The sequence below is a fragment of the Arvicola amphibius genome, chromosome 3 (genome assembly GCF_903992535.2).
Source record: "Arvicola amphibius chromosome 3, mArvAmp1.2, whole genome shotgun sequence".
In the NCBI taxonomy this organism is placed as follows: domain Eukaryota; kingdom Metazoa; phylum Chordata; class Mammalia; order Rodentia; family Cricetidae; genus Arvicola; species Arvicola amphibius.
In genome coordinates this window covers 21,854,338-21,876,978 of record NC_052049.1, presented here as the reverse complement: position 1 = coordinate 21,876,978, position 22,641 = coordinate 21,854,338, and the positions used below count along the sequence as shown (strand labels likewise).

General features: G+C 49.4%; 1 protein-coding gene across 1 annotated transcript in view; it reads right to left on the bottom strand.

Annotated features, from left to right (window-relative positions):
• Positions 1 to 22,641, bottom strand: part of Pdzd2 (PDZ domain containing 2) — a 101,746-nt gene that overhangs the window by 7,217 nt on the left and 71,888 nt on the right. The window contains exons 16-23 of the mRNA XM_042054674.1: positions 22,055 to 22,089; positions 21,011 to 21,167; positions 19,571 to 20,358; positions 15,715 to 15,859; positions 6,034 to 9,943; positions 5,009 to 5,126; positions 2,846 to 2,947; positions 1,635 to 1,902 (exon numbers count right to left, since the gene is read on the bottom strand). Of these exons, the coding sequence (XP_041910608.1) occupies positions 1,635 to 1,902; positions 2,846 to 2,947; positions 5,009 to 5,126; positions 6,034 to 9,943; positions 15,715 to 15,859; positions 19,571 to 20,358; positions 21,011 to 21,167; positions 22,055 to 22,089 (5,523 nt within the window). The remainder of the gene's footprint in view (positions 1 to 1,634; positions 1,903 to 2,845; positions 2,948 to 5,008; positions 5,127 to 6,033; positions 9,944 to 15,714; positions 15,860 to 19,570; positions 20,359 to 21,010; positions 21,168 to 22,054; positions 22,090 to 22,641) is intronic.

Below are 22,641 nucleotides of genomic sequence, written 5' to 3'. Positions count from 1 at the left end.
GGCCAGGCTGGGGACTGAATAGGAACTGTACACTTGCCTTTTAGCTCCCTTAAGTCTGTACTGAGGAGTTGAATGGAAAGGTGTTCTCAGCTGCTTGGAAGGCGGTAGAGGGACCACGAATGGATGAAGCTGCTTCCCTAATATAAACCTTAGGATTACAGTTAGACAGACCTGTCAGTTTCTTATTGCAGTGTAAAACCAATCTGCATGACCTAATTTGCCAATACTGGGAGTGGTATTTATGTTTGTTTTTTGCTTGTTTTTGAGACAGGGTCTCTCTCTATAGTCATGATTTCCCTGAAACTTCCTCTGCAGACCAGGCTGGCCTTGAACTCAGAGATCTGCCTACCTCTGCCTTCCAAGTACTGAGATTAAAGGCATGCACCACTGCGAGTGGTATAATTTTATAATGGGTGACTTGCTGTTAAAAGGAGGAAAGGAGGCTTTCAGAATGGGTACCACCTTGGGCTGTCTCCTGGAATCACCCAATGAATCTCTGGAATCACCTACAGCATTGTAGATGTACTCATGCCTGGTCCCTGCTCCCCAGAATTCATGGTTCAGTAGAGCAGGGGAGTTTCTGGTCATCAGGGTTTTCAGCAGCTGTCGGGTGCCTCCCCTGTCCAGATAGGCATCTCTCTGATATGGGCCTATCAGTCTGGCACGGGCTAACTGCAGAGTGGAGGAAGGTTGCAATTCAATACAGAAATAGCAATAAGTGGAAACCCCCAAGGTGCTTCAGCTTCGGAACACTGCAGTCTGGTTCAGGCTAGATGCACAGACATGCCCCAGGAATCTTGGATTTCAGTGACAGCGGGACAGTCATCTGTAACTGAACTCAACATGGCTCACATTCTGGAAGCCATCGGGATGGAGTGCTCAGTGTTTCCTTGGATAAACGGAATTCCCACTGAATGCGCCAAGCGATTTAGATGGTGCCTGCCTGGACAGGGGTGAGCACGGCCGTGACTGGTGTCTCCCTGGACTGGGTAGGATCGCAGCTCTGAGTATAGGTGACCACGCAGGACTGGAATACTGAGGACAGCATGTTCTGCAGAAGCATCTGGACAGGATTGTTTATGTATTTAACAGAATCAAACTTAGAGCATTTCCAAAAAGGCTTTACGAATAGCTCATGCCACATCAAGGCCAAATTGAGCAGAGAAATTTGGTCAACCTCTCTCTCAGGATGGATGCTAAGAAGAAACAAAGGCCTGCCTGCCTTGAACTGGGGGCTACCTGCCCTCTAGACTGACAGTGGGAGAGGATGCTGAGGGAGTCAGTGGGGCTTCTCTGACGGCTGGGGAACCTGGGCTTGAAACAGCTAGTAGTGTGGATGGTGCCAGGGAGGCTTGTTCTGAGCCTCTCCTAAGCTCTGGGCACATAAAGGCAACAGTCCCTATTTTCAAACACAGAAACATGCTTACCCCTTCATCTCCTTATAGTCCGCTAAAAACAGGAGACAGTGCCAACTGCTGTTTCTCGAGGATTCACCGTGTTCAGAAATCTGTCCTGAAGCCACACTGAATTCCCTGTTATGAGGGCCGCTATTTTATCTTCTAGTACAGTCTAGTCCTGGAACAGTCTGCTCTATCAGCCAGCAGTACACACCCAGCTCACTATCAGAGACTTACCAGCTCCCGGCTCCAGTGGCAAGGTCTTTCTGGGGAGTGGACCCTTTCCACCAGAGGGAGGCTCCTGCCTGAGAGAGGGCGTAGGTTGCTCATTCCCTTTCTTGATGATCATGAGGGTGTGTTTGTGTAGCTGGGCCTGGTGTAGAACCTTCGCGACCTCACTGTGGGCTAAGCCAGCCAAGGAAGTGCCATTGATGGAGAGAAGGAAATCACCCCGGCTCAGGGTCCCTTCCTGAGAAGCCACGCCCTGAGAAAACACCCTGTGGACCTAGGACAGAAGGGAAAAGACAAAACTGATAGTGAGAGAGGGTAGCTGCAAATCCAGTCGAGGAGCTTTCTCGCGCCAGGCTTTCTATTCAAAAAGTCCTCACTTTATCAGTGAGCAGGGTGGAATTACAAATCTTTGTAGCAGCGAGACCAAGGTGTTCACAGGGATAAGACCTGGGCTTGTCCAGTAAAAATGGCCTCAAGGTCACCAAGTGCTACAGAAGGTTACAATTTGCTAGTATGGGGCACTTGACTCCTTTCTATTGCGTAACCATAAATTGCTACAATATAGCAGCATTACGCTGACATATATTGCATTTGACCTACATATCAAGTTAGCTTTGGGTAAAAACACTGGAAACACTACGCACTATTTTCTCCTGTTGAGCCCAGACCTCGGGGTCCCCCGAAACCACCACGGAGTCTGTACTCATACGTAAAAGCAAAGAGCCTTTATTTAAGCTTAAGCTTGGACTCTCCATCCGTCAGACTCAGCGGTTGAGAGCAGAGAGTGCCAAGCCGTTTATCATAGTAGAGGATGGGGTGAGGGGATTTCTAGGGTTCAGGACCCTGATTGGCTGACATTGGTCTGGGGTCTTGGCAGAAGGGGAATAGGTGAGTCCTGGGCTCAGGGACATCTGGCAGTCTTATCTAATCTTGGCCAATGGTTGGAATGTCAGGTCCTACCCTTTAGATGCTGGCCCTCCCTGGGTGGTGTCAGTTTATTGCTTCTCCTGGAACCTGGTGTTGCCTGCCAGGGCAGTAGTGAGCCTGGGCCCCATTATGTGTGGCCAGGTTGCCCTGGGCCCCACATTCCCATGCTCCCGTTTTCATGATGGTAGAAGGGACCAAAACTCGGAGATCTCTGACGGGAACTTGTGTTCTAATCAAATTCTGCTGCTTACTGGGGAATATTCCAAGAGCCTTGTAACATGACTGCTTACCATGACCGATTTTGGCTCCACGTCTGCCCCTCCTGCCACACTGAATCCAAGACCTGAGCCTTCTTTTTTATTCAAGACTATGAAGCAAGTGTCTTCATTGTTCTGGTGAGGAGAAACAAGACAGTTTACTGTGTGTTCCTTGTACCCAGCTGTACAGGCACCCTACCACGGGAGCCACACTCCCCAAGTCCACAATTATTAGCAAACCTGGGCTTCAAGATAAGTACCAAGAGGCAGGAAAAAGGTCCACTGTAGCCGTGCTTTATACCCTAGTGTTCCCATATTTGGTTATTGAATTGCAGGTGCAATTGATAAGCCAGTAGTCGTATGACAAAGTAGGTGAGAATTGTCAACTACACGAGATTATAACATCTTAGTGCTCTAGGGTTAAATAACATTAGATTGCCTTGCTTCAAACATCAATCAAAAGATTATCTTGAGATAGATTACATATAAGTGGACTAAGTATTTTGAAATTTGACTTCACCCCCATTTTAGACATGATCCATTAACATTTTAAAGCTCTACAGTGCTTGGTTTTTCATGACGTAATCACCAACGCTTTAAGATAGTCTCAAGCTAACGAACTTTGAGGACTGGGCAAAAAGGGAGCCGAAAACCACTCGTGGGTTCAGTTGATTAGGAAATCTGATGGATGAGTGTTTAGTTCTATTGGTAAGTCCTGAAGACTTGGGCACCTTCAGCCAACCTAGACCAGTGCATAGGAAGGTGACCTTGACCTCTAGGCTTTCTCAGCAAACAAAGCTGCACACACGTGGCTTAGTGACTGGTCTTTGCACAGTTTCTGGATGGTAGTCTGATGCTGGGACACAGACACTCTTCCTAGAGCAGGGACAGTGCACCTTAAAATGGGCATGCTGTCATCAAAACTTTTGTTTATTTAAAGTATTTTTTGCAGGGGTATTTGGAGAAACAACTCTACTAGTAACTGCTGGTCAGGGCAGATTTTGCCTGAGAAACTTGGGACAGCATTGGGAAGCCAGATAAACAGCGTCCTCCCACCAAAGCTTGAGTGTGTGGTAGCCAGGAAAGCAACCTGGAATTTTGGCCTCTCTAATTGTTCACGGACCACCAGAAGGCCCCAGGATATTGGTTTGGACATTTCTGGTGTTAGCCCCTGCGTGCCATGCTCTGTTGGAAAAGCAGAGAAGTGCCACTGGCAGAGATGGGAAGGGAAAGAGGGACAGGAACATTTTGATGAGCCAGCAATGGTCCTCTACACCACACTGCACTCTTGTTCAGGGTGTCAGACCAATAGTGGGGCCTGGCGTTGGGTCTGCACCCAAAGCACCGCTTTGCCTCTGCCTTCTGAGAATGCATCTTATGTCCCTGTCTGGTTGAGGCTTTCTTGTGTCCTTGTGCACTGTATCTGTTACAACACCTGTGGAACAAAGACACCCTGGCAGGAATGAGACAATGTCTCAGAGTAAGACTGGAGGGTGACACATGCCTGCCAGTGAGGGAGGTAGGAAGATGATGGCTAAAGCTGTCCCATCCCACCAAGGGTCTCGACTGTATGTACCTGAACCAATTGGCTGAGAATCTGAATGGAGAGGGAACTAACAGGTATTTGTTTCCGGTTACCCCCCTTCCCTTTCCCATCTCCTCCCCATCCTGGCCCATTAGATGGTACGGCTGCCTGCCCCTTAACTGAGAAACCCCAGATGGTGCCAGGTGGCAGGGTGGGTAATTGCCTTCGTGTTTGCAGATGCCATTAGTAACCCAGTATGTTATCAGTTATTTCTATTTGCCTTTTTTCTCTACACATATTCACCCATCCGGGTTCAATTTCTTACTACCGCAAGAGGAGCTCTAGGTGGGAACTCAGGCTGTCTTTCATTACTCCTCACTGTCACACGGGGCCCAAGTGAGGCTGTAGCAGTGTGAGCCTTTTGCCAGCAGGTGGCTCCCTTTCCTAGTTTATGGCCACACTGGAAAGGACGGAGGTACCCAGAAATACACAGTGGTTCAGCATCTCCCCTGCAAACTCGTCCATGGGGTGGAAAGGCTGCCGAACAGTGCTGCAGGGGACACCTCCATCGCAGCAAGGGCCGGCCCCTCCAGCGCGGCAAACAGACTGAGCCCAGCATCCGCCCCCCATGGCCCCAGCAGCACTGCCCTGCTGTTGCGGTGTCCACTCACCTCTGATTGTGCCTTCGCTTCCTGAATGAGAGTGAAAATGGTGGATTTTGACCCCACTGATGATAAAACAGCCTGTAATTTCTGCTGGTCCCCCGCTGAGGCAAGGAGTTGATCCAAACTAAGTGAAAAACACATTTGAAGGTTAAAAAGGAAAACAACCTGTCCATTTCCTGAGGACTTCCTGCTATGCTGTGGCCTCCCGCCCCAGAGTAACCACAGAATCCTCCTGCAAAGCCAGCTTGAATATCCTTCCCGGACAGTGTAACAAGTGAGTTTGGGGACCCCTCTAGGATGTGAAGGGACCAGAGCAGGAGTCTAGCAGACAGTTCTGACATGTTTAGAAATCAGAAGCCCTAGTGAAACATTTTAAAATGGCCAGAGTTTCCACATAGCAGTTTCCAGATGCTTCTAGAGGCCCAGAATTCCCTGAGGCATAGCCTGCTTCCCCCCTACCTCCTCTCTTGTTACTCATGTCCTTGAAGTCACCACACATTGGCGGGCACAGGTGGCTTCTGGGGCTTTTTGTGCTTCTAGGACTGATAAATGCTCTGTAGTTGGGTGGTGGTGGCGCACGCCTTTAATCGCCACTTGGGAGGCAGAGGCAGATGGATTTCTGTGAGGTAGAGGCTAGCCTGGTCTACAGAGCAAGTCAGGACAGTCAGAGCTGTCACACAGAAAAACTTCATTTCAAAAAAACAAAAACAAAACAAAAAAAAAAAAAAAAAAAGAAAAAGAAAAAGAAAATGCAACATGGCCTGGATTGGATTCTGGAATAGAAAAGAACATTGTGGAATCGATTCAGCCAAATCTGAAGCCTGTAAGGCTTTGTGCATATGGCTGGTTGTTTGGGGTTAAGTCTTTACTTCCCACTAATGAACTAGAGTTGTGTAAAGTGTTGATTAGGAAGAGTGGGGAGAGGTGGCATGGGGCTCCCCTTAGCACCTTTGCAAACTGTCTAAATTAATCTACAAGCATTCTCAATGGAAATAGGCTGGCTTAAGAAAGAGGGGAGGTTAGATACTCACGTCATTGACCAGCTTCTCCCAGAAGGTAGGATCCGCGCAGGTTCATTTCCTTCCCTGACTCCAGTGGGTACCGCGGGGTCACTGACTGGAAGGCTTCCTCCTGGGAAGATTCTGGTCCTGCCATTCACAGGACATGCAAGGGAGGCTGCTCTGTCGAGGCCTGGATGACCTCTAGCTGGGGAGCCAGCTGGAGAAGTAGCGGGGGAACCGAGGGACCTTCTGGGGATGATTTCCAGCTGGGTTCTGAAGAGCCCGGCACTCGGGGCGGCGGAGTAGTCCTCGCCACCGCACAGCTTGTCCAGGTCTGGCATGCTCAAGGCTCTCAGCTCCTGGAGCTTGGATCGGGAGACAGGGGAAGGCTGGGTGTGACGTACTGAGGACTTGTTCCTCTTCGTGGGTGAGGAGGCTGGGGTCCCTGTTGAGGTGGGAATTCCCACAGGGACGAGTGATTTCTTTGGGTCTGAACTGAGGCCCTTGCTGCAAGTCTCTGGTGGATTCTGCCTGGAGATAGTCAGCGTCATGCTGGACGGGGACTTGGTCATCTGCGGAAGAAGGCTGCTGGCTTCGCTCTGGCTCTCACTGCAGGAACTCAGGCTTCGCCTCAGTGACCTTGCTGTCACGTCGCTGGGCTGGCTGAGGCTCCCTGAAGTGATGCTGCCAGATGACCGCCTGCTGATGGGAGGCTTGGAGCTCACAGATAAGAACGGGGATGTGGTAGATTTGGCTGCGGGCCGGTCAGAATTGGCCAGGTTCTCAAAAGACTTGATCCTCTGCTTCACAGAGAAAAACGAGGTAGATTCATGGGGCCAGTTCTGCTCATAGTAGTAATGCCTCCTGGTGGCTTTGACCTTGTCTTGGACCAGACAGCTCACCTCAGGGACTGTGCTGGCGTCCCCTCCATCCATAGGTGGCAGGTTCTTTGATGTTCCCAGCAGAGGCTTCACACTGTATGTACCCTGTCCATTAGTCGCGCCTTTGGCTGCCTTTGTCTCAGAGAGACCCATACTCATCACAGGGACCTGGGGATCCTGAGGCGAGCGGCTTGGGCTATGTGGGGAAGGACCTTCTCGTCCAAAGTGGCTTGAGAACTGGGCTGGCATGGAGTAAGTCCTGGTGGCTGGCCTCGGTGTGAAGTAGGGGTGCTCCTCTCCCACGGGGCCCATGAGAATACCATTCTTGGGCACCCCTAGGGAGGCTGGTATCTGGCTTGCTCTGCTGTGGGAGGAATCTGACATCTTAGCAGGTAGCTGCGGGGAGGAGGCTGGTTTGGTCATGCCGAAGGGCCAGCACATTTCCCGCTCCACCTGGGAGGCCTGAGAGGGAGGTGAGGGCGGATACTTTGGGGCTGACCCTGCTGACTGCCGGGGACTGAGTCCACTCTTCTCCCTACAGCTGCTCTGGGTCAAGAGCCCTCCCTGTCTGTCACCATCGGGTGGCTTGTCACCACACGCATTCTTTGGCGTTCTTTCAGAAGAAATATCAACTATTTTCAGCTGGTTTGTTCCTTCTACAGGATCCCTAGTGATATTTTCACTTCCGTTCTCAATGATCCCCCCGGGCTGGGCTGCTTCTGACACCACCAAGTCCACTGGGCTGGGTGTGAGCAGCCTGCTCTGTCTGATCCTTGGTGCTGTGGGACTCACTGACTCGGAGTCACCATGGGACACTTTGCCCTCTGCTCCGCACCCTGGGAACCTGGAGGCGGCAGGACAACTTGTGGCAGATTCTGAGTAGATAGCCATGTGGAGCCGACTGCTTGCACTTTGCTCAGGGAGAGTCTTGGGGGAGGTCAGGGGTAAAGCAAAGGTTCTGATGCCCGTGTCTGAAGCTGAGGTCCTTGGTGGCCCAGAGGGAGCCAGGGGTGGCTTGCCCTCAGGCATGCACTGGGGAGGCTTGGCGGTGTCGTTAGGCTCTTGGTCAGCTATGTGGAGCCGGTGTGACACCGCCTTAGAAAACATTGCATGGGAGGCCTGGGGTGAAACCAAGGTCTTCCTGTGGTCAGTTCCGCTGGCCTTGACAGAACTGGCCACGGGGGCCTCAGAACCACCTTTCCCTTTGCCACTCAGTCTCCTCAGCTTAGGGCCGTACTTGGGTTTCTGACAGTTATTTAGTGTTTCCACTGGACTTTTCCTGGGGAGGTCCGTATTTTCCTCGCTCTTGTGCACTGGAGGAAAACCCTTAGGCACAGCCACCCCCTTGCTGTGGCTGGTGCTCACTGTCTGGGCTTTGGAGCCAGGACTTGTAGCCTGCGTCGAGGACTGTTCCGTCTCAGATTTGCTTTGCGAATGTGTACCCTGGCTATTTTTATTTATTTCCTTAAACCAGGCCATGATGGGCTTCCTGGAGATCGTTTTTGGTTTCTGTAGTAAGTCGTCCGGGTTGTGACACTTGGCAGTGTGTAGGTCTTCCAAAACAGTCTCTCCATTCTTTGGGCCCCCGGCACCCAGGGCGTAGACACCGTGCACCACGCTAGCGGCCGTGGCTTCTTCGTCTGGGGTTCCTTCACCCAGCAGGTCACATTCCAAGCCATTTTCCACATTCGAGTTCCTAAGTGCAAATGGCAGGTTGTGACCATGGCTGGCCATTTCTGAAGGCTGGCTGTCTCCCGCGATTTCGTCTGTGCGTGAGGGCCTGCGGCTCTGTGGGGCATTGATGCCCGCCCGCGTCTCATGCTCCTGAGAGCTTACATCCAGGAAGGAAAACGGCTGGGAAGAGCTTGAGATGGAGGTGTGTGGAGTCCCTGGCAAGGAGCAGACTCTCGCACAGGCGTCCCCCGCTGCCTGCTCACTCAGAGTGCTGTGCTGGAGTGGCAGAATTCGGCAGAGTGCAGCCTGGGCGGGGGGATGGGCAGTCCCCGGGTTCTCGGGGCAGCCATTTGTGGAGCAAATTTCTACCTGCTCTTCCTCAGACTCACTAGTTCCTTCCTGATGAGAGGACCCACGAGAATGGGGAGGTGACCAGCTGTTCCTGGCGGCTGCTTGTGACACTTCGGCAAGAGACTCAGGGTCAGAAGAGGAGTCTTCAGCATCGCCGTACATGGACGAGAGTGATGGCTCCGTACTGTTCCCCGGGCCCGAGATGGAGATACTGTCTTCATGGAAGCTGCTAAAATTTCTAGAGTAGTTGTTTAAAAAGTTCTTGTTCACAGCAAAATGTTTGTCAGGATGGATGGAATCCAAAACAGAAGGCTGGGACACCCACTGTGGGGGCGGGGGAGGGCCTGCGCCCTCAGTCTTCCTTGGGGAGGATGTCTGGTCACTTCTGACTGCCTGGGCATGGTGGGAAGTGCTATCCCCAGCTCCTTCTTGTGACTGGTCCTCAAAAATGCCCAGGTGAGCCCCGAAGTCTGCTTTCTGGGAGAACTGTGACCTTGCCTCAGAGGCCTCCCTGATGAAGTTGTCTGTCACAGGGCTTTCTCTGTTCCCTGACAGGGTCCTGTCAGGAGTCAGTGGCAGAGAGGGGCTGGCATGTGACGTCTTCCCAGACATACAAGCTGTATCTTCGAGTTGAGGACCATCCTTCCAGCTTCTAGGTATGCAGAGTCCCGTTGTGTCCAAGGCCTTGCTGGGACCTCGACTCCTTTCTTGGGACACAAGGGAGAGATGGGGGATGGTAGTGGCTAGTGTTGTTCCTGCGCTCATGGGGACAGCTGCTCTCCTGGTGCTGGGAGAGCTGTCCCCAGGTGCAGCCCAGGTCCTGCTGAAGTCAGGAGGAGCCAAGGCCTTCTCTCTGGGAGACGCGTTCTGCTCGCTGTCTGGTTTCACTTTAGATACGTCCTGGGACTCAGGCTCCGTGGTCCTGGGAGACAAAGGCTGGCCAACTTGCTCGGTGATGGTGGAGGTCTCGCTGGAGACAGGATGAACTTCCCTTCTCTTCCCTGGGGGTGGGGGGACTGAGGAACCATCCCGTCCTGTATAGGGCGAAAGGGAAAGTGTAAGCAAACAGAAACCTTCTAGAGGTTTTTAAAAAGTATAAATAATTTCAGTATTGTTTCTCAGACATTCCACGGCCTACCTGTAAACCTTCTGGTCTTTTCGTCTCTCAAATTGCAGAGTTCTCACAGCCAACAACCATCACCCTGCTCTAATGGCCTTAAAATAACTCAAACAGGCAGGACGGACATTTAAACTTGCCCGTTTCTCTTTGTTTGCTTTCAGACAGGAGACACCAGAAATCCCCTGCTTAGATTTCTTGACCCAAGCACCTCTGCCGGCAGCAGCTTTGGGGAGATAGAGGCAGTTGGTCTTATTCCTTAGCTTTGGCCTAGACTGGGCAGAGGCTTCAAGTCTCGTCCCATTCCCGCACCTGTCTGATCATGAGCCTCAGATCGCACCAACAGTTAAACCTCCAAACTCAAGAGACTTACCTTTTCTTTTTGCCTTTTGAGATGGTCTCTCTGTGGAGCCCTGTGGACCCTTCTGACTCAGCCTCCATGACAGGCCTGTGCCTGCACACTCAGAGGGCTTGCTTTTTAGCAAGGAAATGGAGCTAATGGGAATGACAGAATGCTCCAGCTAGGGTTCCCATTGACACAGGGCTCTAGTTCTGCCTTTGCCATGGCTTGGAGAAGCAGGAGACCTGAAAGCCAGCTTGTCCAGGAAACCTCAGCAGTGGGGGAGCTTGAAGAGGGGTCATGAGGGATAGTTTGACCCAAATGGTGAGGAGGAAAACAGGTTGAAAGCAGACAGGTACAAAACACGGAGCTCTGAGGTGTGGGGATAGGGGACAGCCGGAAGTCAAGTCCCAGAGCAGTTCTGAGAGCTGCCCTGTCCTGGAGGTGTCCCCTTGGAAAGCCCTGCAGTGGGCACTCTCTTGGGCGAATCTCACTTTGGCATGTATCATCTCGCAGTGGGGAAACAGGCTCAGAGCCACGCAAAGTCTTGATTTGAGAAGTGTCCTCCCAAATGTTAAGTTCCTCTCACGTCTTGTCTATGAAATCATCAGGTGGTTTTTTTGAGAAAGGGTTTGTCTGTATAGACCAGGCTGTATAGACTCAGAGATCTGCCAGTTTCTGCTTCTAGAGTACAAGAATTAAAGGTGTGTGCCAACAACGCCCTGCTATTGGTTGGTTTTGTTTGTTTTTGAGACAAAGACAGGCTCAGGTTGGCCTTGAACTTCTGGTCTTGTTACTGACCCCACCGAATGTTGATTACAGGTTTGCACCTCTGTGCTCAGATTACGGGGCACTGGGGATCAAATCCAGGGCCTTGGATACACACAGGCTAGGTAGGTACTTTCCCAACTAGTTCTGCTACATACCGAATGATAGAATTTTAACTACAATGTTTCTTTCCCTGTTTGGTGGTACTGAGCATTTGAACCTAGAGGCTTGAACATGCCAAGCAATCACTCCCCCACTGAACTCTATTCCCAGCTCTGGATTTTCTTTAAGACAGGGTTTCACTGTGAGGCCATGGCTAGCCAGGCTGGCTTCACACTCAGAGAGATCCATCTGTTTGTCTCCTGAGCACTGGGATTAAGGTGGGTAGCACTGATGTAGCCCAGTCTCAATTTAAAATTTTCTTTTCAAAATTACATTTATTGTGTGTGTGTGTGTGTGTGTGTGTGTGTAGACCATACTGCATTACATGTGGAAGTCAGAGGAACGGCTTGTAGGAGTTGCTTCTCTCCCTTCTACCACGTAAGTACTGGGGATTTGAACTCAGGTGGCCAAGCACCATTCCTGTGCTTGTGAACTCTCAAGTGTAACATCTTTACTTCTGCTGACACCAAACACAGGGGTGGGTGGGTGGGTGGGGGAAGGAATGGCAGTGTGACAAGAGGAAGGGACTCAGGCCATTTTGAAAAGAACATTTATCGTGGTGTGTGTGTGTGTGTGTGTGTGTGTGTAGGTCAGAGGACAGCGTGTAAAGGGAATGCTTTCTCGTTTCGTATGTAGGCTCAGGGGTCTAACCCATGAGCCAAGTCTCTGGCTGTCAAAGGACACTTAACAGTTTCAGATTCGCTGACTAAACATTCACTAAGAGGCACATGGCTGCACAGTTTTTGTTAGTGAGCTGAGTTGCTGCAAAGTGTGTTTCTTCAGAGGTTTGCATATTTATTTTTTACTTTGAGACAGGTTCTCGTGTACCCCAGGCTAACCTTGAACTCACTATCAGAGGACGACCTTGAGTTCCCGACCCTCCTCTCAGATTATAGAAGTAAAAGCCACCACAACTAATTGTGATGCTGGGATCCAGCCCAGGGCTTCATGCATCTGTGAGAGCACTGTATTAATGGAGCCTTAGCCCCAGCTCCTCTGCGGGAGGTGACGTTATCTGCAGGTAACCCTTGGACTGCCTTTCAATGCTTCATTTGGAACCCCCACCAGATATCCCCCGATGGGCACATCCCCAGGGTGGAAGCCTTCTGGGATGCAGGTACAGCTGCCTCCTAGAGCAGACTACAGTGCTGTTGTGTCACCAGGGCTCAGCGTAACCTGCCATGCCTCCCCTTCCATGCAGGAACTCTGTCACCACGGTAGCTGCTTGATCATTGCTTTCCCTAGGCGCCTGAGGCTAAGAACTGTTAGGTACCACACCGAGAAAAGCTGTGCCACAGGACTGTGATTGATCCTGTACCTGTTGTACACACAATAGGACCAACAGGACCAACTGGACACACAGAGGAAGAGCGATGGAGATCTCCTCTGGGGTGTCTCCATCTTCTCAGTTGGGTAAACAACTTCCTAATTTATACAAGAAAGAGACCTGCATTTCATTATAGAGCTAGCAACAAATAGGGCGTCTATGATCCCCACACCTCTCGGAGATTTTTCTCTCAGCAGCTCTGCTGAGTCCTTGGAAGTTTTGGGCCCTGCTCCTGTTTTAAGAGAGGCCAACAAAGAGAACCAGTCATGGCTGCCTGGGCTGTAGGTCAGCCCTCAGGACCAGCATAGCTATTGTCAGGTGGCGTGTTCCTACGTACAAGGACAAATCAGTCTTGCTTCCTTTTTGAAAGCCATCTCAGGAAAACCGCGTGTGCCTGTACACACCTTACCAAATGCCTAACACATGCTCGGCACATACATTCAGATGTGATTTTTTTTCCCTTAGGAAAATCACATACGCGCATACACATAATGCATACTGCTTTACTAGACAGAGCTTTCTTAGTACAGGGTACACGGAGAAACCTCACAGATGCCCCAGGATCCAGCGCACGAGGCAGGCAACGGAGGATTTGTGTGACTTGTTAGGAGTCCCTGCTTCTATCAGTGCTTGGATTCGGACCTGGCCTGTGTATGATGTCGTATGTTTCTTGCCTTGTATCATTTTTTAAACATGTCCTAAGAATCAGGACTATTTATCTATTTATTATGTGTATAAGTGCGGGCACTTGGTGCTATGGCACATGTGTGGAGGTCAGAGGACATCCTACACCCTGTAGAGATCAGTAGTCCTCTCCTACCATATGGGTCCCCATGGTTGAATTCAAGTCTTCAGGATTGCCAGCAAGCATCTTCACCTGACGAGCCATTTCATGGTCTCAAAAACTAGGTTTTTTTTTTTTTAAGGTAAAGCGTTCGTTCTTTTTTTTTTTTTTTTATCAATTATGTGTTTTAGGATCTTTCCCTTCAAAAAAAAGTTACATTTTGAAGAATATTTTTTCTGTACATTGGAAAGCATTTATTTTTTTGATAAAATTAGAAGAAAGAAGGGCCATGCTCAATAGTCAAGGTCCCTTTGAGAATGAAAATAACTAAAAAAGACAGAACACTTAAAAATCGTAGGAGTCAGGTAACTTAATATGCAGGGCAAACATTTCAGGTATACCTCCAGAACCCTAGAGGGCGCCAGAGCATCAAACATTTCAGGTATACCGCCAGAGCCCTAGAGGGCGCCAGAGCATCATGCACCAACCCTCTCAGGCTCCTTGCACGTGAGACTTCAATGATAAGCAGCTTGGTAAGATTCACGGTTTATTTGTTAATTAAACCTTGCACGTGTATCGTTACATATTAAACATCATCAGTTCCTGACACTTGTATTTACTGGCTCCTCCTTTCTCTAAGGCTTATAACTGGTGTAAACTCCAGAGAGGACAGACAGACACCTGCAGAGGGTTGGAAGCACAGCCGAACAGGTGGGACAGTGCTAGGGAACACAGAGCAGATGTCTTTTCTTTGACTCTGGGGCTGGGAGACTAAATGCCTCTCTGGCCCAAAGAGCTTGCCTGTATACACACCTCCTCAAGGCACAAACCCCTGAGGACCAGGAAAATTAGCCTGTCTAGAATAATTCCTTGGGTGGATAGATTTTCTGCACTGCCTCAAATTAGGAGGAGATTGGTTTTGGCCATAAAAGAAAAGTGGTCTCTTGCTTCTTCAATTCGGAGGGCAATGTAGGCTTCCCAGGAGAACATTCAGGCAATCGTTCTACAGAACGTGCACCCTTAGGATGTACACGGGCACTGGTCTCAAATGAAGGCTATTTTGAAAGGTGACATCCTGAACTGCCTCCGTGTAACTTCATCTTCTGCAAATGGAACCCCATTTAAGTTAACACGCTTAGCAGTAGAGTCAGATTGCTAATGAAAATTGGCCATTCAGCATTCATTCAATAGTGGGTGATTGTGAACTAGACCTGAAAGGTGGAGCAGAAACCATGGTAACCAAATTATCACTGAGGAAGGAGGAGCGACTGAGTGCACGTGCATGTGTGTGTGTGTGTGTGTGTGTGTGTGTGTATGTGCTGTGTATGAGTGTGTGCGCATGTGTGCACGTGTTTGCACGTGTGTGTGCACGTGTGTGTATGTGTGTGCATGCATGTGTGCAGTGCATGTGCGCACACGTGTGGGTCTGCGTGTTTTCTGTGAGTAGTCAGCAGTGTGTAGGTAGACAATAGGTACGGTAGCATAAGCCTGTGATTCGAGCACCCAGGACTGACTGAAGCAGGGAGCCCACAAGTTCCAAATTTGAAATTTGTAGGACATCCCTGAGCCGGTGATGGCTCAGCGGGTAAAGGCACTTGATGTCAACCTTCAGACCTGTGACCTTGACGTACGAGCACACACACACACACACACACACACGTACACACACACAAATATACACACTAAATAAAACATAATCAAAATTTTATGGGACTGCCTTGATTGGCAAGGGAGCTACCTAATTTTTCTATTACTACAGACCACCAACACTTCAGTGGCTATCCGGTCATTACGGTAATTACCAGCCACTAGAAAGATTCCCCTTTAAGGAAGTCACTTAATTGAGCTTGACAAAAAAACAAAACAAAACAAAACAAAAAAACCCTGAAGATGTAATTGGTCATGATTTCCACTTTCATGCAGTCAGTCCATCTCCCATGATGCTTAGGCAGTTTTCCTGCATTATTATTTATTTACGTCTTACTTTTCTTCGTGGAGGCTTTTACTGCCGTTTCTCAGTGCCCTTGATTTCATACAAGCAGACTAGAGAGATTCGGGAAGGGGGGTGAATCCCTTTTCTTTTGTCTCATCCTTGTCACAAAACGAAGACCGAACACGGAAGCGCTCGACGTGGGACGCACACGGAGTGGGTGAGCACAGTGATCAAGGACGGCGATCCCATGAAGTCGACACCTAAATATTGATTTCCCTCAGCGGTTTTGCTTCCCTCCTCAAAATTATCTCCTTGCAACCCTTTTCTCAGGATGCGTCCCTGTCCCTCAATGGAACCAACATTAACAGTCTTACCAGTCTCAGGGTGTGGTTCGCACTCTGGTGCACCGCCCTGCAGGCTCTCTGTGGGGGGTCCAGTGTTTGGGTGGCATGGGCTACTGGCTGCTCCACAGTTGGTGGGGACATATCTGTCCCCCGGGGTGGGATTTCCCCGAAGTTCCTGGCACAATGAGAAGCAGAAGCCACGTTAATAGCTTTTCAGGGTTTCTGCATCCAAAGACAGTAGAGGAGAATCGGTTTGGGAGCCGGAAGACGGGGCTGGGAGCTGGTAGATCCAGGCTCTGGAGTCTCGTCCCTAAGCCTCGAATTTTTCATCTTTCAAGAGGGGATGAAAAGTCTTGCCAAATCTCAAAAGTTTTAAAGAAAAGATGAGAATAGCTATAAGAACAGCAGGTAAGGTTTCTATAGGTGGGAGGTACCTTCTAACATTTTGTAAGGATAGCCAAGACTGTGAAATCAATTCCTAAGTTTGATAGCGAGGTAGAGAGGACAAATTGGGAGAAATGAAACCGGTATGAGATATTTCAAGACTTCCCTTAGGCCAAGTGTCAATTACTTTATCTTCCTTTCTTCTGTGGAATGCTCAACACAAAAACAAATTTAAAACTCCAAACAAGCCCAATCATATTTATTCGAAATTAACCCACTGAGTTGGTGCATTATAAAATGGCCCAAAAGTGGTAGCAGAAAGGGAGGGATGTCAGTCCGAAGGTATAACTCCTGTTAAAACTCATTCTGTAAGGTGTCAGTCATTGGCTGAGGGAAGCGCAGTGTTTAACTTAGCTAAGTTTCTGGTTACTGGTGAGGGAGAACGGAGACACGGAAGCAGAAGAGTGGTAGCTGGACAGAAGATGGTGTGGAAAGGGTCCCGCAACTGCGTATCTTAAAACAGCTCATTTTCTGTTACATAAAAGAGTTCTCACTAGGACCAGGGAGAAGGCTCACTAAGAGCGCTTGCTGCACACACATGAGGGTCTAAGTTCAGATCCCAGCGTGCGTGCTGGAAGGTGAGGCGTGCCTGCCGGTAGCCCCAGCGTTGCGGGTTGGGTCACTGGCACTCATTAGCTGTCTCCTTAGCTGGAAATCAGCATGCACCAGTTTAGTGAAAGACTCAGTCTCAAGGGAATAAGAGGCAGTGATAGAGAGGAAACCTGATGCTCTCCCTGACCTATGTATAAACCCATGGGAGTGCGTACCTACACACACACACACACACACACACACACACACACACACACACACACGCACGCATACATACCAACAACCATCACATCACAAAATCTTTTAAAAGGTGCTGAATAGAAACAATGGGAACACTGAAAGAGAAGACACCGGCTTCATATCTGAGGATGTCTTACGGTGAGTGAGACATTCTCCTTCCTTTTTCGTAAAGTCATATTTTAGAATCAAAATTTTTATGAGAAAAGTAACATAAAAATATCGCTCAAAAGCCACCCCCCATTCCAATTTTAAAAACATTATTTATTTATTTTTGGTTTTTCGAGACAGGGTTTCTCCCTGTAGCTCTGGATGTCCTGGAACTTGCTCTGTAGATTAGGCTAGCTTTGAACTCAAGAGATCTGCCTGCCTCTCCCTCCTGGGTGTTGGGATTAAAGGTGTTTGCCACCACCGCCACCTCCCTCCCCATTTAAAGGTTTTATTTATTTTTATTCTGTGTGTATGAGTGTTTGCCAGAATGTACGACTGTGCACCTCATGCCCTTGGAGGGCATCGGATCCTCTGAAACTGAAGTTATATAAGGTTGTGAGCGGATGCTAGGGATTGAACCTGGCTTCTCTGGAAGAGTACCCAGTGTGTTTAACCACCGAGCCATCTCTCCAACCACTCAAAAGTTCTTACTGTAACTATTTCAAAATTAGAAAATCGTGGGCTGGGATGGCTCAGTGGGTAAGAGCACTTGCCTCTAAGCCTGACCAACTCAGTTTGATCCCCGGGGTCTACATAAAGAAGAGGAGTCCTTCGAGTTGGCCTCTGATTGCTACACTAGCAGCATGGCACATGTGTGAGAGAGAGAGAGAGAGAGAGAGAGAGAGAGAGAGAGAGAGAGAGAGAAAGAGAGAGAGAGACAGAGGCGGAATTTGCACACATTAAATACAATTAAGAATATATATAAGCCCCCACCTTGGTGTATAACTGTGTGCTCGTGTTAACTAACGACCTCATCTGTAGCCCTGTCTAGTCAGAACTGCTAACCTGACAGACATGTGACACTATATTTGGTAAGAACTGTTTTTAGTAGATATCAGTAATTATGAATAAAAATCCTGATCTGGCCTTCTACGGTGGTCTTAATGGTGAGCGGCGTGTGGGGATGGATAGGGTACTGGTGATCAAATCCAGGGCTGTGCATGTGCATACGTACGGGGCCAGCACTGTGCCCCTGAGCTACACCTCCCATCTAGATGGTATTTTATAAAAGGAAAGAACACACCCACTAACGGCATGTATCATAAAACATGTGCTGCTTAGCGGTAAATACATATACATATATATATATATATAATATCTGAGTGCCTCGCATATACACCTGCAGGCCAGAAGAGGGCACCAGAACCTATTATAGATGGTTGTGAGCTACCATGTGGTTGCTGGGAATTGAACTCAACCCCTCTAGAAGAGCAGCCAGTGCTCTTAACTGCTGAGCTCTCTCTCCAGGCTCAATAAATAGAATTTTTGAGGAGAGGAGAAATTATGAATGCATAAGGTTAAGGGAAAAAAAAAGACTTCTACTGCATACAAATTTTATGACTTTGTATTTTCTCGGTTTATTTACACATCCACTTTAAATCACAAACTATATTCGTTAATAAGGCCTTAAAAATCATCTCAGAAGCCGGGCGGTGGTGGCGCACGCCTTTAATCCCAGCACTCGGGAGGCAGAGGCAGGCGGATCTCTGAGTTCGAGGCCAGCCTGGTCTACAAGAGCTAGTTCCAGGACAGGCTCTAGTAACTACAGGGAAACCCTGTCTCGAAAAACCAAAAAAAAAAAAAAAAAAAAAAAAAAATCATCTCAGTCTTCGCTCAGAGACTGAACAATTTCTTTTTTCCTCTTTGCTAGCAAAGAGATATACTGCAAAAATTAAGTGAACAATGAAATGATAATGAACATACGAGCAATTAGTTATGCTAATTAATCTCCGTCATTGTGGTAGATAGACACTACTATTTTGTGAGACAGTTTCTTAGTTTCTTTCTTTCTTTTGTTCTGAGACAGGGCTTAGTTAGTTATGTATCCAGAGCTAGCCTCCAGCTCGCCAATCCACCTGCTTCCACCTCCTGAGTGCTAGCATTGCAGGCTCGTGCTGCCATGCCTGGCTTCACATGACGTGAAAGGGCTCTGTGGCTCTGGTCACACTCACTCCCTCGTAGGGGTCTTGAAAGCAATCGAGGGTCCCTCCTGACCTCATCAGCTGGACACAATGACAGTTAACATCTGCTGGCCATTCCCATCAGCCAACCAAGGCAGAAAGCAACCCCCTGTCTCCCGGCCCAGAGAATCAAGGCCCGAGAAGGCCCAAAGCCTTGCCCATGCTATCATTCAACTCGTGTCAATTGGTCAGTGGAGTTGGCCCCAGGCTCACAGCTTTAATACACCCCCCGCCCCGCCCCGCTCTGCAATACCTTCCCATCGTCACTGCTGGCCCTGTGCCCTGCGCGGCAGGGAGCACAGATCTTTGGCTGAGTCATCTCATGACTGACAGCCTGCCACCTTAGTAATGGGCACCCATTTCATGACTGTCGAAAGATAGTCCGGCTATCACCACACTCACCCGGCGTGCCCTGCGCCTTACAAGGCCCTCGGCAGTCATTCGCGCAACATTCAGACTTAACAGAAAAGCCATTCATTTACCTTCTCTGCGGCTCCGCTTGGCTGATGGCCAGCGACAGCATCTTTCCTGGTTGGAGCCTGGACTTTCGGGTCTTGACCACATGGTCCATTGGCTGTTCCACTGGGGGCCTCAAGGTGATCAGACCTCTTGTAGTGCGGGCTGATCCTAGCCACAGGCTTGTGTCTGGACACCAGATTTCCGTTCTTCTGTGGTGGGGATGTGGCATTTTCTGGGCTCCTTGAGCTCTGGGTGTCTACGGGGACTCTGTATTCCAGCTTCGGGGAGCTTTTTGACCCTGAGAGTTCCTTTCTCCCAGAGCCTCCAGGCCCACCCTTGGTGGCTTCCACAGAGCCTGGCAGGCTGGATGCCTTAGGTGGACTACCCACCATTCCATCAGGGATGCTGTGCTCTAGGTCCAATACACTGCCAAGGAGAGGCACGGAGCAGGCCTTGCTGACCAGTGGTTTCTGGGGTCGGTCCTCTTGCTTACTTGTATCAATGCTTTTGGAAGAGGTTGTCAAGGTGGGCCTAGTGTCGTCATCTACCAGAGGCCTGCTGGGGTCTGGGAGGACTCCTGGGAGTGAAACGCAGTCCCCTTCACCATCAAAGTCTTCTTCGTCGCTGGCGTCATTGCCGTCATAGCCGCGTATCCTTCTCTGGCGGAGGAGGGGATTCCTGAGGACCTGTGGGCTTCCAGGGAGACTGGCTTGCCTGGCGACGGTTACCTGCTTGTGTAAGAGCCCAGAAGTCCTCTGGCTTCCAAGTGTCACAAGGCTGTTGGCCCTGGCTTTCCCTGTCTCCTTGTGAACTGCAGTGGAAGGAGAGAGAAGAGTCAGACAAAAACAGGTTTCCGATTAGGCCTGACTTTATCACCTTAAAGAAATAAAACCCAGTGTTTGCTCTTCTAAGCGCACCCTGTTGATCAAGAGTAAAGACTGCTTTGTCCAGTCACAAACAAACTCAGTCCTCTTGCTGTCCCTAAGCACTTCTGAATTTACACGTGCCAGGCACAGCCTCCGGCCCCTGGAATTCCATGTAAACAACATGGCTTCTTGTGGTTCAAACAGCAAGGGCAGCCAGTCTACTGCTTTTTTTTAAAAATTCTGCCAGCCTCATTTTTATACACATAGATACACATATCGATACCTATACACACATGCATATCTTCGTGTGTGTGTGTGCCATGAAACTCAAGACGACACGCTGTAAATAGCACGTGAAGGGGACCTGGATAAGTCACCTTCACCCCTGGCGCTAGAATGCGTCGAGCCACTCACTGTGCCTTGGACAGCTGGTCACCACTGCTGAGAGCAGAGGCAGCCTCTGCTCAGCCAGGTGCATGCACTGTTTCCAGCTCTCTCTCCTTGCTGTCCTGGGCAAGACCCCTAGTAGAGCTGGGGGAACTGGCAGCTGCTTACTGCACTACTGAGTCCCTGGTTCCCTCAAGCTTCCCTGCTCACCAGAGGGTCCAAGAAGCAGGCTGCCATCATCTGAGGTGCCACAGCCACTTCCAGGGTGGTCCTCGTCCTCAGAGCCAGCCACCACGAAGTCTGACAAGGAGCCCTGCCCGTCGTGGACAAAGTACTGGGAGAGTTCGGCTTCAGAGAGGAGTGAGTCCTGTTGGGAAAAGAACATGCTGGAGTCTAGGGAGATACACCAGAGCCAATCTCTGATCACTGGGACTAGCTGTGATAGCAATGGCCAATCTCCATTTACTGTAGGGTGACTAAAGCGACAATCAATACATCAATGCGTGGGCCGATAATGCTTTTTGATGGAGAGGGGCACTTTTTAGCAATGACCAGAAAAACCACAAAAGGTTTTTTTTTTTGTTTTTTTAAAAAACTGATTTATGTATTTATTTTTATTTTATGTGCATTGGTATTTTGCTTGCACGTATGTCTGTGTGAGGGTCTCGGAACTGGAGTTAGAGAAAGCTGTGGGCTGCTATGTGGGTCCATGGGAACTGAACCCAGGTCCTCTGGCAAAGCAGTCAGGGATCTCAACCGCTGAGCCATCTCTCCCGCATCCCACAACAGTAGTTTATTAATCCTCTTAGCAAAACCAAAACCAAACCAGTGCAAGAAGGGATAGGAAAGGAGAATGAAAAAACTAAGCCATATGACCCAGCCAACTGATGGAACACCCGGTGGTGAGGTGGGGTGGGGCGGGGCGGGGCAGGACGGGTGATTTCCCAGTGTGAATCCTGATCTAGTGGGACCGAGGAACGCCCCAGTGTCCCAAAAGCTTCAGGCTCTCCCAAATCCCAGCAGATTTAGAAATGTTAGGGGACTTTGACTCTGCCCTTTCTTGGGTGAATACTTAACAAGAGAACCACACCTTGGGGCTCTGGTTTTCAAAGTGGTGCGGTTGCCACTTTCTTGTACAAAGTGGCCAAAAGATTCATTTGCAGAAATAAGTGCTGGGGTCTGGGACTTGACTGGGAAGCCTCTTTAAAAAAAAAAAAAAAACAGTTTGTGGTCCCCAAGTGCATTTTGACTCACCTTTTTGGCAAGAGATGGACTCTTCAAGGGGGTACCTGTATGGGAGGGATTTGGAAAATCATTAATCTGATCAATCTTAAGTTACAAGCAGGCTCAGACATTTCACCAAAAAGCAGAGGTGGGGGCAATTATACTTAAAACTATCCTTTGCCTGAGTGTCACTAATGAGTTCCATGCATAGGTAAATGCACGCATAGCCTACCTGGGTAGCCTCCCCCACATCTAGTCTACCTGGGTACCTGTCTACCTCCTTCCACCCCACCTCCCTCCATCACTCAAGACTCTGCTCACGCTGCAGGACCCTGGCTATGATTCCTCCTGCTCTGTGACATCACCGAGGGTCTCATTTGGCTCACACCTCAATGTCTGTGCATACCGGACAGTTTAATGGGGAGTGGATCTTTGCAGCTCCTCTTTCCCACTACTCAGCAAGCCCACTGGGCAGTGGTATTGCCTGCACACCGCTCCTGGTGTCTGCTCAGTATTCAGCGACACTTGGCGCATGGCCAGCAGGGTGAATGAACCAATGAACCCCACCCAGGAAACTCCAGAAAGGACTAGAGACATGGTTGGATGTCCATCTTAAC